This window comes from Eublepharis macularius, chromosome 4, assembly GCF_028583425.1.
Source record: "Eublepharis macularius isolate TG4126 chromosome 4, MPM_Emac_v1.0, whole genome shotgun sequence".
Taxonomy (NCBI): domain Eukaryota; kingdom Metazoa; phylum Chordata; class Lepidosauria; order Squamata; family Eublepharidae; genus Eublepharis; species Eublepharis macularius.
In genome coordinates, this window is record NC_072793.1 from 181,050,846 (window position 1) to 181,068,368 (window position 17,523).

At 43.0% G+C, this 17,523-nt stretch overlaps 1 protein-coding gene across 1 annotated transcript in view; it reads right to left on the reverse strand.

Annotated features, from left to right (window-relative positions):
• Positions 1–389: 389 nt before the first annotated feature.
• Positions 390–17,523, reverse strand: part of LOC129327975 (zinc finger protein 726-like) — a 44,324-nt gene continuing 27,190 nt past the window's right edge. Inside the window, 3 exon segments of the mRNA XM_054976722.1 lie at positions 390–550; positions 7,016–8,275; positions 12,711–12,840. Of these exon segments, the coding sequence (XP_054832697.1) occupies positions 390–550; positions 7,016–8,275; positions 12,711–12,840 (1,551 nt within the window).

Here is a 17,523-nt window from a genome sequence, read left to right on the forward strand (position 1 = left end):
CCTCCGCAGCTGCCCCCAAGCGGGCAGGGTCCACCAGCCTTGAGGGACACCAGTTGCTCACCCTGTCCTGTCCTCCAAAGGGGCCTGCTGGAGTCAGCATCGATGTGGGAGAAGTGGAGGCTGCTTGCATGCTGTGACTTAGGCTAAGGGAAACCCCTTGGAAGGGCTCGGGGGTTATGGGGGAGCCAAATGAAAAGGTTCTGGAGACTGGGGTGGCACTTGCAGCCATACTTCTAATGCCACTGCTTTAAATTCATCATTTCTTTCCACCCCCACCCAACATTTTCTGTCTCCAGATATTTTCTACTTCTGCGGGTGGGAGAAGACCCAACAGGCACCCCCCCACACACACTTTCACTGAAGCTTTTTCCACACTCCAGGCACTTATATCATTTCTCCTCTCTGTGACTTTGATCGGAATTAAGATTGAAGCTTTTTCCACACTCCAGGCATTTATATGGCTTCTCACCTCTGTGCATTCTTTGGCGGGAAGTTAGACTGTCTTCTCTCGCAAAGATGATTCCGCATTTCAGGCATTTTAATATGTTCCCTGTGTTAAGGGTGTTCAAATGTGTATTAACATATGATTTTTCAGAAAATCTTTTCTCCCTTCTAGGGTACTCATTCCTATTCTCTTTTTTTGTACATTTTTTGAAAGGCTGGAATTTCTTGGGATTTTTCATCTTGTAAAACATCATGATTTCCCCTCCTATATTGGGTTTTTTACCTCTCCTGGCCACAACGCATCATACTATTCAATGTTCTTTTCCATGTCTGAATACAGTTTTTCTCTCTGTGTCACAGGATGCTTGGTTGCTGACTTCCACACACTATCTACTGAAAGAGTAACCTGACATGAACACACACAGAGAAATCAGAGCCTAAATTTAGGGAATTAACTAAATTAAAGAATGCAAGAATTCAAAGGGCTGGAGTCTGGACACACTTTCAGAAGTCAGCCATGGGATTCTGGTCCAATGACATGCTAGATGGTATGGATAGATAGAGCCCCATGTAGTCAAAATTAAATGGAGAAAAGTACTCTGGTGGGATAGTGATTGGCACAGATATCCTTCTTGGTCTGAATTGCGAGTCAGAGGAGCTCCCCAAGAATGTAGTCACAGGCCTCAAAGTTAGTCATTAGCCCACCAACTGGCTGATGGATGATGGAACTGTGTGCTGCTAAATACAGTGTGGATTTCTGCCAAAGGTGTTGGATCCACAATGTTCCCCTTGGACATAACTGGAATTGGGGTTTAAAATCTTCTTTCTCTCCTCTTCCAGAATGATAAAAAAGCAGGGCTCTCACAAAGTCTTTAACTCCAGGACTTATTTTTTGAGGAATTAAAAATAGGAAAAAAGGAGAAATGGAAGAAAAATAAGGGGCTGAGCATACGTTCAAAAAGAAAACCGAGTCTGGGGAACAACTTCACACTTCATTCACTTTCAGTTCCACCTCCATCAGGAACAGGGCAGCTGGTCAACGTCTCTCTGCCACATCCAACTCAGCTCTAGGCCACCCCTCCAACTTCACCCAACCTGGCTGCCCCTCCAAATTGACTTTCAAACGCTCTTTTGTATGTTGCACCACCCCCTATGTGAAGGTATCTGCTGCGCAGACCTCCCCAGCTGACACCACTTTGCACCTTGCTTGGGGGACTCTCTCAGCATCTTGACTGGCTGCTCCAAACAACAAACAGTCTCCTGTTAATAAGAAGAGGTGAATGCTAGTTATGGGTTAAAATACACTGGGAAAGCCAGGATTGCCTCTGAAAGATGCTGGATTTTACTTTGGTAGGTTCTACAGTAGGCAAATATTTATGGGCCAGGCCCTTTAGAATCCCTGACGACATTGCCCCGAGCTGGAAGTGGGGGACGAGGTTAAATGTGTTCATCTGTAAACTGCCTGGAGTTGCTTTAGGTCATGTCTCTGAGGTACCCCACATGCCTTTGAAGCAGAAGGTTCCTAGTTCAGTCCCTGGTTTAACCTCCAATTCAAGGGATCTCAGAGATAATAGGGCTGGGGAACAACCTTCCTAGGGAGCCACTGTCTGGATGAAACTTGGCTCCATTCAGAAAAATGGATGGGAGTGGGTACAAGAAGGAAGTTGCCTCATTTTATGATCTTCTGGCACCATTTTAGCCAGCATAACCCTCATTGAAACTCTGAGGATTAAGAAGACCACAGAAGGCCTTGGAAGGAATCACAAGCAGCACATGGTCCAATTACAAACCTGGGAAGCTACCTGCCAATCTTTCCTCTTCATCAGAGAACACGACGAACATCTGCTTGTCTTCCTCCAGCCAAGCTATCAGGTGAGGTTTGGGAATCAGAGGTCTGTAGATCAGGAAAATAATGCCCACAAGTTCATCATTTTTTTCCTGTACGCGTAGAGAAATTCTGTTTCTCAATGAATGAGAAAAATAGTGAACTTTTAATATGGTCAGTCTTTGTTCAATTTATTCCCAGACAGCAAGCACAAATAGCAGAACCGCCATCTGGCAACCCTCTTGTGAACACTTTGTGGGCTGAAGGAGAGAGAATGAGGCTCCTTCAGTCAAGCTGCGCTTGAAATAATCTCTTTTTGCAGATTGCAAAACAGTCTTTTTATTGTATTGTCGAAGGCTTTCACGGCCGGAGAACAATGGTTGTTGTGGGTTTTCCGGGCTGTATTGCCACGGCAATACAGCCCGGAAAACCCACAACAACCATCAGTCTTTTTATTCTTTGCTTGTGACAAGTTGCTATGAGAACTGAGGTTTGGAACATAGAACAACATGGAGGAGTTGAATTGCTTCAGGAGCTGAGGGCAGGAAGAAATCAGCCCGTAATGTTATTTTTTTAGATTAGAACAAACAAAGGGGACCATGTATGGCAGAGGGTTGTAAAACTATGCATAGAATGGGGAGACTGAACTTTTCTCCCTTTCTCAAAATATGAGCACTTGGGATTGCTCCCTCTCTGTTTAACTTCTTTACAGAGTTGGTGTTGTGAGATTAATTCTCAGGTGGTATACATGATGTTTACACATTCCTTGTAAGACTGCACGTGTTCTGGTCCTCAGTTTCACTTGTAAAGTGAATGTACGTTGCTTTTCTCACTAAGAAGTGTACACATGTGAGGCAGGACTAGGGGGGCCACTTGGAGAAAAAATGAACAGGGTAGGCAGAGAATTATTTTCCATTTTTCCTGCCCGCCCCCCAGAAATCACACCAACCTGCTCAGTTCGACATCAGCCCTTTATTTGCATACCACAACACAAGGTTCACAAGAAGTGGTTAGCATCACTCTTCTGGCCACATAGTCTAAGAACCAATATACTCAATAAGGATAACTAGAGTATACTATACTCTATAACTGTATGTTTATTCTAGTGAACTCAGTAAGAACTTTAATGTAGCTTGATAGCAGGTTGTATTATAATAACATTTGATTTATCTACCACCCTTCAGGACAATTTAACATCCACTCAGAGCAGTTTACAAAGTATGTCATTATTATCCCCACAATTACCCTGTGGGGTGGTTGGGGCTGAGAGAGCTCTGAGAGAGCTGTGACTGACCCAAGGTCACTCAGCAGGCTTCAAGTGGAGGAGTGGGGAATCAAACCTGGTCCTCCAGATTAGAGTCCTGCTGCTCTTAACCACTATACCAAAAAACATAGGTTCCTTTTATTATTTGACAACCAATTAAAAGTAGTGGACAGAATCCAAAAGCAACTTTTATTTACCAAACAGAAGTATTGGGTAAGGTCTCCTAGATCTGCAAAATTATTGGCCCAGAAAGTGAAAGAAAAAATTCTCTTTCACAATATAAATTCCATTAGAGACCCAACTGGTAGATCCTACACCAATTCAGAAATGATTACTAAAATCTTTGCTGACTTTTATCAGGCTCTTTACACCTCCGACAACCCTAGCCCTGAAAATATCCTGCGTTACCTAACCGGAAAAAATATCTCACTGAAGATTTCAGACGAGCATAAGCTAATTATGGAGCAACCAATTACATTACAAGAGGTAAAAACTGTCATTAAATCTTTAAAGAACAATAAAACCCCAGGGAAAGATGGCTTTCTGGCTGAATTCGATAAAAAATACCTAGATTTAATTTCAGCCCCCCTAACGGAGGCCTGTAATTTGGTTTTGACATTAGGTACTATGCCCCCTTCCTGGAAAGAAGCTGAAATCACAGTTATACCAAAAAAGAATAAAGACCCTTCTGATACAAAATCATATCGCCCCATTTCTTTACTGAATCAAGACCAAAATTTTTTTACAGCTATACTTGCCAATAGACTAGCCAGTTTTATCACCAGATACATTCACTCCGACCAAACAGGTTTTATGCCAACTAGATCCTTATTTGATAACATACGCAAAACTTTGGACTTAATTAACTTCTCTACACAAAACAAAATTCCTGCAGTGCTTTTATCGCTTGATATAGAAAAAGCATTTGACAAGGTAAAAGTAGTGTACTTTCGGACCTTGCTCAATGAGATGGGATTTGGAACCTGCTTTCTTAATGCCATCGACGCCCTCTATCACTCCCCATTGGCCACAGTTAGAGCTAACAATGCACATTCACCTAATATTTATATATCTAGAGGAACCCGGCAAGGTTGTCCCCTCTCCCCGCTTTTGTTCGCCATTGCCATGGAACCCTTGGCTTTGGCTCTGAGGGCAAACCCTGAAATAAGGGGAATTACATTACATAATCAAGAATACAAAATCAGCCTTTTTGCTGATGACCTAGTACTGTATATAACTAATCCTAAGGAATCTCTTCCAGCTATCGAAGCAACCCTAGAGGAATTTAGCTATGTTTCCGGCCTATCTGTTAACCACTCCAAATCAGAACTTTACCCTCTAAATTTATATCGGGAAGACATACTGCATATCAAAAATACTCATAAATTTAAATGGGTTGAAAAATATTGGAGTTATTTAGGGATAAAAGTTCCACTTAAATTAAAGGATATATGGAAATTCAACTATGAAGAGTTATATTCTAACATCTCTTCTATGCTGACCAGTTGGAAAAAGGTCAACCTAACTTGGCTAGAGAAAATCAATCTTATGAAATCTATAATCCTCCCAAAGATTTTGTTTTATTTTAGAGCTTTGCCCATACCAATTAAGCATAAAACTTTGGAAGCCTGGCAAAAGTTACTGAATCAGTTCATTTGGGAAGGAAAAAGACCCAGCATTGGCCATTTTGTTATGCGCAGCCATACAACCCTAGGGGGACTGGGTGTACCTGATGTCAAATCATACTATGATGCAACGCACCTTACATATTTATCCCTTATGCTTAACCAAAATTACAATGCAGATTGGAAAATAATAGAAAGCTATTATACCTTTCCTAAAACTTTACAGGAAGTTGTTTGGAATAAATCATCGAAACGTCCCTCCAACATCAAAAATAACATCTTCTTTTATTCTGCTTCGGATACATGGGACAGGCATAGACTTAAACTAGCACCTCCCATATCCCCCCTCTCTTGCTTCATAGGCCAAACCTGGTTTACACCAGCAATTCATCATGAATCATTTACCGGCTGGAAAAAGGGAGGTATGATTAGACTGATTGACATTTCAAAACACGGAATTCTTTTCTCAAAACAAAAAATTGAAACCAAATTATGTGACAAAATCCCATGGTTCCAGTATTTTCAAATAAGTCATCTGTTTACTCAATTTTCTTTAAAAGGGACTTTAAATCGAAAAACAACAGATTCTGAAAACTTTCTCTTGAAAGAAAAACAAAGCAGCAAAGGCTGTCTTTCAAACAGGGCTTTTTTTCAGCTGGAACGCAGTGGAACGGAGTTCCGGAACCTCATGAAAATGGTCACATGGCTGGTGGCCCCGCCCCCTGATCTCCAAACAGAGGGGAATTTAGATCTAAACTCCCCTCTGTCTGGAGACCAGGGGGTGGGGCCACCAACCATGTGACCATTTTATCTGAAGGCAACCCACTGAGTTCCACCACCTCTTTCCCCAGAAAAAAAGCCCTGCTTTCAAAAATATATAAAATGCTTTCAACTTCCAAAACAAAGCCCTTTCCATACCAATTAGCGTGGGAAAAAGACTGTGGCATAAAATTTTCTGACACCCAATGGACTAAAATTTGGAACTCCTCAACTATTAAAACCAGATCAATTAACATTAGGACTCAGTTCATTAAGCTCCTGACCAGATGGTACATCACCCCACAAAAACTTAGCTATAGCACCAGATCTATCTCCCCTAAGTGTTGGAAGCTCTGTGGGATAATAGGCTCATTTACCAAGGTTCTGGTAAAAGACCCAACTGCACTTATTAATCAGATTTTTCCACAGGATGTATCAGCCTTATTCCACCATTATCTGACAACCAGTTACTTCCAATGGGATAACGAATTCTATGAACAGATGGATGGGGTGACCATGGGGAGCCCTCTCAGCCCAGTTATAGCAAACTTCTACATGGAACATACAATATGCCTATTGTGGACTGTTATACTTACCTTTGAGGTTACTTGTTAGTGTGTTTGCTTGTTTAGTTTCGTTGTGTTAGATGTATTTAAAAATATGAAAATTGTCAAAAATAAAGAATTAAAAAAAAAGTAGTGGACAGTGGTAGATAAATGATTCTTTACTTGCTAGAACTAATAATAACTTGCTCATTTAATTTTTCTAAACTTTTAAAGATTTATGAAGCTTATCTTGGATCTGCAACATAGTATCACTCTTGGCTTCATAAAATGTCACGATTGAAAAAGTGAAGAATTACCTAAATCTAAGGCCAATCATATTTTTATATTGTCACAGATGAAAAATTTTAGATTTCTCAGTAGATAGCACATGCCATTCTTCCCACAGGAAAATTACAGCACTCGTCATTTTGGATGAAGAAGTATGAACCATTACTCAATCTCCCATGAGAAGCTTTAAGAGAGAAGAGAGAAAAATATGCATATTTTGCTCACTGGGGGTGGTATATAAGTGCATCTCAAGTGCTGATCTCACCGAAGCTCTTCTCATGTCCTGAATATTTTTATGGCTTCTCCTCTAAATGAACCTTTTGATGTCTAGTTAGGTGGCTCTTCTGTAAAAAGCTCTTTCCACACTCCAAGCATTTATATGGCTTCTCCCCTGTGTGAATCTTGTGATGTTTAGTGAGGTTACCACTGTGAGGAAAGCTCTTCCCACACTCCAAGCATTTATATGGCTTCTCCCCTGTGTGAACCTTTTGATGTCTAGTTAGGTTGCCATTCTGAGAGAAGCTCTTCCCACACTCCAAGCATTTATATGGCTTCTCCCCTGTGTGAAGCTTCTGATGGCTAGTTAGGCTGCCATTCTGAGAGAAGCTCTTCCCACACTCGAAGCATTTATATGGCTTCTTCCCCGTGTGTTGTTTCTGATGTCTAGTTAGGTTTGAATTCTGAGAGAAGCTCTTCCCACACTTGAAGCATTTATATGGCTTCTCCCCTGTGTGAAGCTTCTGATGGCTAGCTAGGCTGCCATTCTGAGAGAAGCTCTTCCCACACTCCGAGCATTTATATGACTTCTCCCCTGTGTGAAGCTTCTGATGGCTAGTTAGGCTGAAATTCTGAGAAAATCTCTTCCCACACTCCAAGCATTTATATGGCTTCTCCCTTGTGTGAATCTTTTGATGTCTAGTTAGGTCGGTATTCTGAGAGAACTTCTTACCACACTCCTGGCATTTATATGGCTTCTCCCCTGTGTGAACCTTTTGATGTCTAGTTAGGTTGCCATTCTGAGAGAAGCTCTTACTACACTCCAAGCATTTATATGGCTTCTCCCCCGTGTGCACCTTTTGATGGATAGTTAGGTGGCCATTCTGAGAGAAGCTCTTCCCACACTCCAAGCATTTATATGGCTTCTCCCCCGTGTGCATCCTCTGATGTTTAGCCAACTTGCTCTTCCGAATGAAGGTTTTTCCACACTCCAAGCATTTATATGTTTTGCAGCATGTTGTAATGTTCTGATATTTTTTAACTCTCAGTTTGCAGCTCAACCTTTTCACAATCCTTGGAGCCTTATGCCTTTTCTTTCTCTTCTGTATTTCATCTTGGGCTGGTACCTTTTGGCTCTGATGGACAAGCGAAATCTTCCTCTGTTTCGGTTTTGCTTTAGTTTTGCTTCTCTGCTGCTTCCTTGATACCGCTTGATCTCCAGGTTTTGCTTCTCCCTCCCGATCGTCATCTCTCTCCATAATTGCCCTTCTTGGTTCCTTCTTGCTTGCCATCTCCCTCACATCTGCAGCTTTAAGAGACAAAAATCAAGTAAGAAAAACAAGGAATTAAGAAAAGGTAAAAATATCTGTTCGCAAGTGAAATCCAGGGATTTCATAATTAGCAAGTGAAATCACTTGTTTTTGTTGAGGAAAGGTTTTTGTGTTTTCTGTTGTTTATTTAGGATGCATGTGGTGACAGAATGGGAAATGAAATGCTTTTATTAAAAAAAATCTTGAATTTTGTTGAAATAGTTTTTGTTTTCAAAATAGGAAAAAAATAATGGAATCACTTAAACCCAGAGATTGGAGCCATGGACAGATAATCCTAAAAAACACCCCAGGTGTGTGGGAAAATTGGAAATTAAAAAAAAGGATTAATAAATATGAAATACACTGTACAAGATAAAAAAGGAACACTTTATTTTATTCTACTTTTTAGCCCAACCCCCGCAAGCAGGCTCAGGGCGAGTTACAACAGCATTAAAATGTAAAACAACAGAATAAAAAATAACATATAATAAAAACAATACAAATATATAATAGAGCAGATCTAAGACTCCTGATCAAACAGTAATCACCACTATCTCGGTGAGGGGCACATACAGATATTAAACAGCATAATTGCGACTTAAACAGCAGCTAAATTAGGTAGTAGAGGGTATATTGGACACCACTTAGTGTGCCTTCTTAGTAAAGGATTAAGTACAGTGTCCAATTGTTGGTGCTGTAACTTACACGATGTGTATCTTAATCATATGATCTGGACATGTCAATTTATTCAGTTCTTGGAGGAAGCCATTTCTCATATTAATTTTGTAGCAGAATATTTCTCTTATTTTTGAGGATGTTTATGTACTTTTACACTCTTTTCTTGTATCATGGCACCTAACTGATGATTAACAGAAATGGACCCTCTGTACCCTTACAGTCATTAAAAGACTTATACTGCAGCACTGAAAAGACAAAAGCCCACTTCCCGTAACCCATTGGACTGAGGTTCGTATAAACATATCAACATTTGAACATATCATGTATAGACAACTGCATATGGATTTTATTTTAAGAAGTTTGGAGACATTTTACAGAAGCTTATATATAGATTTTACAACATTTGGAGGAGGGCGGTTGATTTTTTCTTTTTTTTTGTTGGTTTTTTTTGCTTTGCACAAATAAATAATTTCTAAAATTTTAAGAGAAATCTAATAAAATCATTAGGGGATTATTTTAGAAGCACTGCCTGTAACTTTTTTTTAAAAAAAGCGCATGAGCTCAGTTGGTAGCCTTGGGTAAGCCCCTGCTGTCAACCCCAGCTCTCCAGCTGGGGTTATAATAACACTAACTTGTTCACCGCTGTGGGTAGCATCTGCCAACTTTGCTCTCATAGAGATCCCAGCAAAACCATCAGTGGACCCAACAACAGCAGCCAAACCATCTCAGGTTCACATTCCTCCTCATTCCCTAATGTGATGCATCTGACGAAGCGAACTGTGATTCTTGAAAGCTTATGCTACAATAAAATTGGTTAGTCTTAAAGGTGCTACTGGACTATCTTCTGTGAATGTAAAATCTGTTGCAGATGCACTTTGAAAGATTTTTCTGAGACGAGGATTCCCTGCAGAAATACTATCTGATCAAGGCACAGTGTTTCTGTCTGAAATTGTGCAAGCCATAAGGGAATGCTGTGGCATCAAGCGTTTGAAAACCACGGTGTTTCATCCTCCAGTGGTTTTGTGGAAAAGTTTGGTGGCAGTTTAAAGAGCATGATTAAGGCATACGTGTAGGATCACCCAAATGAAGGGGGTGACAAGCTTCCCTATTTTCTCTTTGCATATATGGAGGTACCTCGGGAATCTACAGGATTCTCTCCATTTGAGTTGGTGTATGGGCGTTCTCCATGGGGACCCCTTAGTCTAATAAAGGAGGAATGGGAAGGGAGGATATCAAAAAGAACAATGGAAGACATGATGAGGCAGGTACCGAGTAATATGGTTAGTGCACAGGCAAAACAGAAACTCTGGTATGACAGGAATGCCAGGCAAAGAACTTCTGAAGCGGGAGAGGAAGCGATGGTATTTTTTCCGGCCAGAAGGGACAATATATTTCAACAGCTCATGTGGGACTGTCAAATAGAACATAACATCAAGGTGGTGGCTCAGTTACAATTAGAAAACAAAGAATTGGAAAGTGAGAAAGAACAGCTTCAGAAGAGCCTGGAGCTTATGAAAAATATCTTTTTAGAAGACCGAACGTTTAGAAATCAGTTACCAAGGTTTGGATACAGAAAACCAAAGGCTACAGAAAGCCCTAGAAAACAGCAACGTTTTGTGGTCCCGCTTTGTGGCGTAGCATCCAGACAAGAATAAAAGAACATGAAAGACATGGACAGACGTGGACAACCTGAAAAATCAGCAGTGGCTGAACATAGCCTAACTCTCAGAGCAGAACCACAAGTGACGAAAGGCACAGATTGGACACTTGTCAGCTTCCCTCATGTTTTGATGGGAAATGTAGGCAGCTTGGCGGAATGTTGGAGAACTGACAGTTGAAAAGTCCGTTGGACAGCAGTCAGAGAGCGAAGCTGCGAGACCAGGGCCGTTTCCAGATGGCTTACCTGCCTCCAGAACGTTGCGCCATCTTGCGGGGAAAACACGAAATATCGCGTTTTCTTGTGCGAGTTTTGTGCGACGTCATGTGATGTCGCGCAAAACTCGCGCGAGAAAACTCAATATTTCGCGTTTTCCCCGCAAGATGGCGCAACGTTCCGGAGGCAGGTAAGCCATTTGGAAACGGCCCAGGATGCCTACATTTCCCATCAAAACTTGAGGGAAGCAGACAAGTGTCCAATCTGTGCCTTTTGTCACTTGTGGTTCTGCTCTCAAACAGGACGCAGTATCTTATTCCAGGACACCAAAATACTGGACAACACTTCCAACTACTTTGTCAGACTGCACAGGGAAGCCATTGAGGCAACAGAAGAATTACAGGAGACTCCCATTTTCCCCGCCATCACGACTTTGACTGGAACTTTCCATCCAGCCCAGCAGATTCCACTCTAACGGGTGGTGCCTGCGGAGGGCCTCAGCCAGGGCCCTTTCCCCAGCCCTGCAACAAAAGACCCTCTTCTTTAAACTGCTTTCTAATTGGCATGGATTGAACCAAGAGGCAAAGCAGGAGCCCTGCCACCGAGGAAGGCCTCTCATCTGCGCTATCAGCAAGACCAGCTCCTTTCTCCGATCAGCTTCAGTCACACAACCAAATGACTGTGGGAGAGCCAATCCATATCAAAATACAAAGACTGGAGAATGAAATATGAACTGCAGGGATTTGCTAGCATGAACCTAATTTGACATCATCCACCTCTCCTGCTCAGAGCCCTCTTCATCAACAGATTTTTCTGCAGCCTGAATGTATTGAATGCTTTCTTTTTCAGGGACTGTAATATCCCTAAGGTGGGAGTGTAACGAGCTTTTGCCCATGTCTGAAATTAAGCTTCTACTAGCCAAAAGAAAGATGTATCTTTCTCCTGGAAAGCTTTCAGCAATTAGTTCTCAGACCTGTCAAATAGATAAGTTCTTTGAACCAGCTGTTTATCAATACATTTATTTATATAGGCTTCAATATTGCTTTGCAACTCTCTGTCAAACACACAGACACCTGTCTAGAGTTTATTTCACTTTACTGAAAATACACCCTTGTTTTTTAATGAAGCAAGTAATCAAAATATAAATGGTTATTAATATAAATCCTATAAAAACAGGACACAGGAAGGCAATAAGAAATAAGTTTGCTAACATTTCCTAATAAATTTCAAGTTTAACATAATCAAAGTTTCTATGAAATGCATAGGTAAAGATACGTTCTTACCTAAATTCTCTCAAGAGATTTCTTCCATCAGAACTCTGACATTCTGAGTTTGCAATTTTATAAGTCATCATATGCAAATATTTAAGGTCTATTCACATGATAGCACAAACAAACGATAATTGGTCTGATGCTTCATTGAATATTCATAGTTTCTATTGTATAACCTTCCAATTAAAAAAAATTACGTTATATTCAAACTTGCAAAACAAAACTATAAATCTCTGAGAAGTGTCAGGAAGTTAAGTTGAGAGATCACTATTGGTTGAATCTCTGATAGAGGAATCTCGATAGAGTCCGCTATTTTAATTAACTGTCAAAAGATTAAAGCACACCTGTTAGAATTACCTAAGACTTAGAAAAAACACACAGACGGTTCATGCAAAGTCTGAAAGTTCATCTAGAATACAAGTGCTTGGCCTAGTATTGCTCAGTATTGATTATTGTCATGTGCTTTTATCTATATTGGTGCAACAGGAGTTCCAATCTTTTCTCTGTGGCCAATGAAAGTTGAGTCCTGAAATCCAAGAGGGGCAATGGAAGATGCAGCCCCCTTCCCTCCCTTTTCTTCTGTAGTTAAGATAAAAGGGAAAGGCTCCTTACCCAGAGACACCAAGGTCTCGTAGTTTTCCTCCATCACTTCCCAGTAGAGCTTTCTTTGGTCCAGATCCAGGAGAGCCCATTCCTCCTCCATGAAGAACACGGCAACCTCCTCAAAGGACATCTGGGAGCTCTGAAAGAGGAAAATGTTTCCCACTTGATCATTGATTCCCATTCTTGAGCCGTCAAGCAAGAAAGCAGAATCCCACCAGTCAGCCAGTTGATGGAATGAGTACTAAACATCAAACAGATGGCAATAAAAATGGCATTTTCCTGTCCTTCAGTCTCTGACATGTATAATATACTGAAAGTCTCAGAGAAATACAAACTCCAAATGTTGTATGGAACTGGGCTTCTGTTGGTTGAGTCTAATTAAATATTTAAAAAACCTAACTGATTGGCTGCTTCCACACACATTGGATAATCCACTTTCAATACTCTTTAGTGAACATTTGAAACTGATTTTCCATGTGTGGAACAAAAAATCCACTTCAAAAGGATTGCGAAAGTGCATTGAAAGTGCATTATTCAACATGTGTGGAAATGGCCATTGTGTAGCTATCTACTGTACTATCTTGCACGTTGTGCCCCAGAAATACATGGAAACTTTATTTGCACAGAATGTTTCCGCTTGAAATATTTTTGTCTGTAGAGGTTTTCTGTGTTACTCTAAAGCTTGCATCCAGCTCTGTAAACATAAACTGGCCTACATAAGGTCATCACGTCTTGCATTTAATTCCACCCCCTCCCCCAAACAAACCCTGGACCTACTGACCCCAGGCCGTGATCTTTGGCAGGTGTGAGATCCAGGGCACCAACTGCCATGCACAAACCTGCTGCACAGATCTGAGACCTTTCCTGATATTTGTGCATTATGGAATGATTGCCACTTGTACAACACAGCCCTGAACAACAAGGAAGCTACTGCATCATCTGGACAGATTTTGGCTCTCAAATGGAAGAAAGGGTTTAAGGGAAAGATCAACAGATGGCAGAAACTGTCGAAGGCTTTCATGGCCGGAGAAAGATGGTTGTTGTGGGTTTTCCGGGCTGTATTGCCGTGGTCTTGGCATTGTAGTTCCTGACGTTTCGCCAGCAGCTGTGGCTGGCATCTTCAGAGGTGTAGCACCAAAAGATAGAGATCTCTCAGTGTCACAGTGTGGAAAAGATGTGGCAGGTCATTTATATCTATTCAGGAGGGGTGGGATTGAGCTGAGTCATCCTGTAAGAGTTTCCCAGGGTGTGGAGTGCTAATGGCGGGAGGCTTCACTGTATCCTGAGGAGGTTCTTTTGCATATGGATTGGTGCTTGATGTGCTAATCTTCTCTGCAGGGCTATTGTCAGGTGTAGAGTGTTTTGTTAGCCTGGTGTTTTTCAGAACTGGAAACCATGCTCTGTTCATTCTTAAGGTTTCTTCTTTCCTGTTGAAGTTTTGCTTATGCTTGTGAATTTCAATGGCTTCCCTGTGCAGTCTGACAAAGTAGTTGGAAGTATGTTGGTGTCCTGGAATAAGATACTGTGCCCTGTTTGAGTTAGGCTATGTTCAGCCACTGCTGATTTTTCAGGTTGTCCAAGTCTGCAGTGTCTTTCATGTTCTTTTATTCTTGTCTGGATGCTACGCTTTGTGGTCCCGATGTACACTTGTCCACAGCTGCAGGGTATACGGTATACTCCTGCAGAGGTGAGGGGGTCTCTACTGTCTTTTGCTGATCGTAGCATCTGTTGTATTTTTCGGATGGGTCTGAATACTGCTTGAAGGTTATGCTTTTTCATAAGCTTTCCCATCTGATCAGTAATTCCTTTGATATATGGCAAAAACACTTTTCCTGTAGGAGACTGTTTTTCCTTGGTTGTTTGATTCATCCTGGGTTTGAATGCTCTTCGGATTTCATTTCTGGAGTAGCCATTTGCCTGAAGTGCGTGGTTTAGATGATTAATTTCCTCATTGAGAAAGAACATGAAAGACACTGCAGACTTGGACAACCTGAAAAATCAGCAGTGGCTGAACATAGCCTAACTCAAACAGGGCACAGTATCTTATTCCAGGACACCAAAATACTGGACAACACTTCCAACTACTTTGTCAGACTGCACAGGGAAACCATTGAAATTCACAAGCATAAGCAAAACTTCAACAGGAAAGAAGAAACCTTAAGAATGAACAGAGCATGGTTTCCAGTTCTGAAAAACACCAGGCTAACAAAACACTCTACACCCGACAATAGCCCTGCAGAGAAGATTAGCACATCAAGCACCAATCCATATGCAAAAGAACCTCCTCAGGATACAGTGAAGCCTCCCGCCATTAGCATTCCACACCTGGGGAAACTCTTACAGAATGACTCAGCTCAACCCCACCCCTCCTGAGTAGATATAAATGACCTGCCAACATCTTTTCCACATTGTGACACTGAGAGATCTCTGTCTTTTGGTGCTACAACTCTGAAGATGCCAGCCACAGCTGCTGGCGAAATGTCAGGAACTACAATGCCAAGACCACGGCAATACAGCCCGGAAAACCCACAACAACCATCAGATGGCAGAAAATTCACTAAATGGGGGGGGGGTTTGAGGTCCCTCTGCTCTTTCCCAGTGGGAGGGTTTACTCCTTAAAAGCCAGGAAGGCAGAGACAGGACAGGCAGGGAGGGTGGAAATGTCCCCTCCTTTCCAAAACAAACCTTTGGACCAGTTGCCAGTTCAGATGTCTTCTGGACAATGATCTCATTAGAAGCATACCTCAGAGGAAGGCACAAAATCTGGCCAAACATCTTTTTTAGTTTAGCTTGTGCACCGTGGAGAGCCCGGCAGCCCCTTAATATTTTTCAAGTGTGGGGAGAACAGACAAGGACCCCTCTTGGATCACACCAGGGGCTCTACAGCTGCTAAGAATAGGATCCACCCAGGCCGGAAGCATGGAAAACAGACAGGGGTGCTAAAACACCCCCCTTCCCCACACAGATGTCAAACAGGCCGTTACCTCTAACATTTTAATTCTAGCAAAAGGTTTAGAATTGCAGAGAGCCAAAGGCAGACAGTTGCTCAGGGCCAAGCTATAAGTGATGACACTTGAACGGCAAGTGGATTGAGTTGAGCGAAAGTGAACAGGGAGAAATACACTTGCGTTCAAGTGTCATTCGTCACTTGTAGCTTGGCCCTCAGTCAAGTGGCTCCTGCATTGCCAAGAGGGAGAGCACCCCCTACCCCAGCCAGCTGCTGAGCTGATGATCCGTTTGTTACCTGGAAATCTATAATACCTGGAATTCCTTTCCAAAGCAATTCCATCACTGCTTCCCGGTCCCGAGGTTCCCTCATTTACTGACCTGGATCACTGCCCACTTTCCTCCTGGCCTGGATTTAGGGCAGGGTTTAGCCCCCCCTCCAGCCCCTCGCCCCGCTCCATCCCGTTCACATGTGCTTTCTGTCCCCCTCGGCCCCAGATCCGTGCATGCCGCCCCGAACTCGCCTCCCCTGCAGACGCGCAGAAGCCGAAGTCTCCCGCCTCCCGGAGAGGCCGGGAGATAAGCGAGCCTCCCTCGACCTCCATTCCGCACAAATGTCCTCCTCCTCTGCCCCCTCTATGCCGGAGAAAGGCGGGCTGGCCTCTCTGTGCGCGCGGGGCCTTCTGGGCGTTGTAGTTCCTGCGCACCCAGAGGCCAAGGTTTCCTGGCTCTCCTGCCTCGCTGGGTGGAGAAGCCTCCTAGGACAGCCGGCTGCCGGAGAGACCAGCCGAAGAGACTCGGCAGGCGCGGGGAAGGAGCGTTTTCTGCCTGAGTCTTCAGGATTTGTCCTTCCCTTGGTCCTCCCGCTGGGAACTACACTTCCCAGGTGCCCTGGGTCCCCCCCATTTAAAGGGACTGAGAGGGTGGGAGGGCTCCGCCACTGTGGGCTCCAGCTTTGGCTGCAGGGGGAGAAGTTGGCCTTTGTATAACACATGCTCTTCTATGCCATGTTCAGAACTGGGCTTGGAAAATGATCTGAACGTCTGTCTGTAAACTGACCTCAAATAATCTTTGAAACAACAATGGCACTTTATTGATTTGAATGCATTGTGTATTGTTTGTACTAATGTATTATTATTCATTTTAATTATATTGTTAGATCCCCTGACGGAGCATACTGTGAAACACCTTTTTTTAAAAAAAGGAAGAAGCTTTTCTTGTATCTGATATTGCCTGTTTGGATCATCCACCTGAAGGGAGCTGTCAGGAAATCCCCTCCCCCAGCCCCCCAAGACATAGGTCTGGGGGTACAGGAGACTTCAGGAGTGGCATTTCAGTCATCCCAAAATGGAAAGGTGCCTTTGGACCCCAGAGACAGTTGCTGGGCCCTCACAAAGCCCAGCTGTGGCACGGCTGGAGGGGCCTCTTGTGCTGCCCCATCAGCTTCAGTGGGGTTTGGGGCAGAACTTCGCCCGGACCCAGGCCCTTTTCCTCTGGCCCAGTCTTGCTTCCCTCCAAGGTCTTCCAGTTGCCCTCCCTCACTTTCCTTCGCACTTTTCTTCTGCAGATGGAGGTCATTGACTGACTGACTTTCTTGCCTGGTCCAGATGGCTTTGTGTGCCGCTTCCCTCAGGCGGTGGCAGGAGTCCATGTTTATTGGGCCCTGAGAACAAAAGTATCAGTGGGACTCCTTTAGACAGCCTCCTTCCCTTGGGAGAAGATGGGTAGGGGAGCAAAGGAGGGCTGTGGAAGGGAGAAGTCTTGCTCTACAGAAGGGGACGGAGCAGGGGAGCTATGCAGGCCACAATATGGGGGTCCTGGTTGACAGTGGGGTCCCTGCTGGGGTGAGGCCAGGGCTGCGTGAATGGGATCCCTG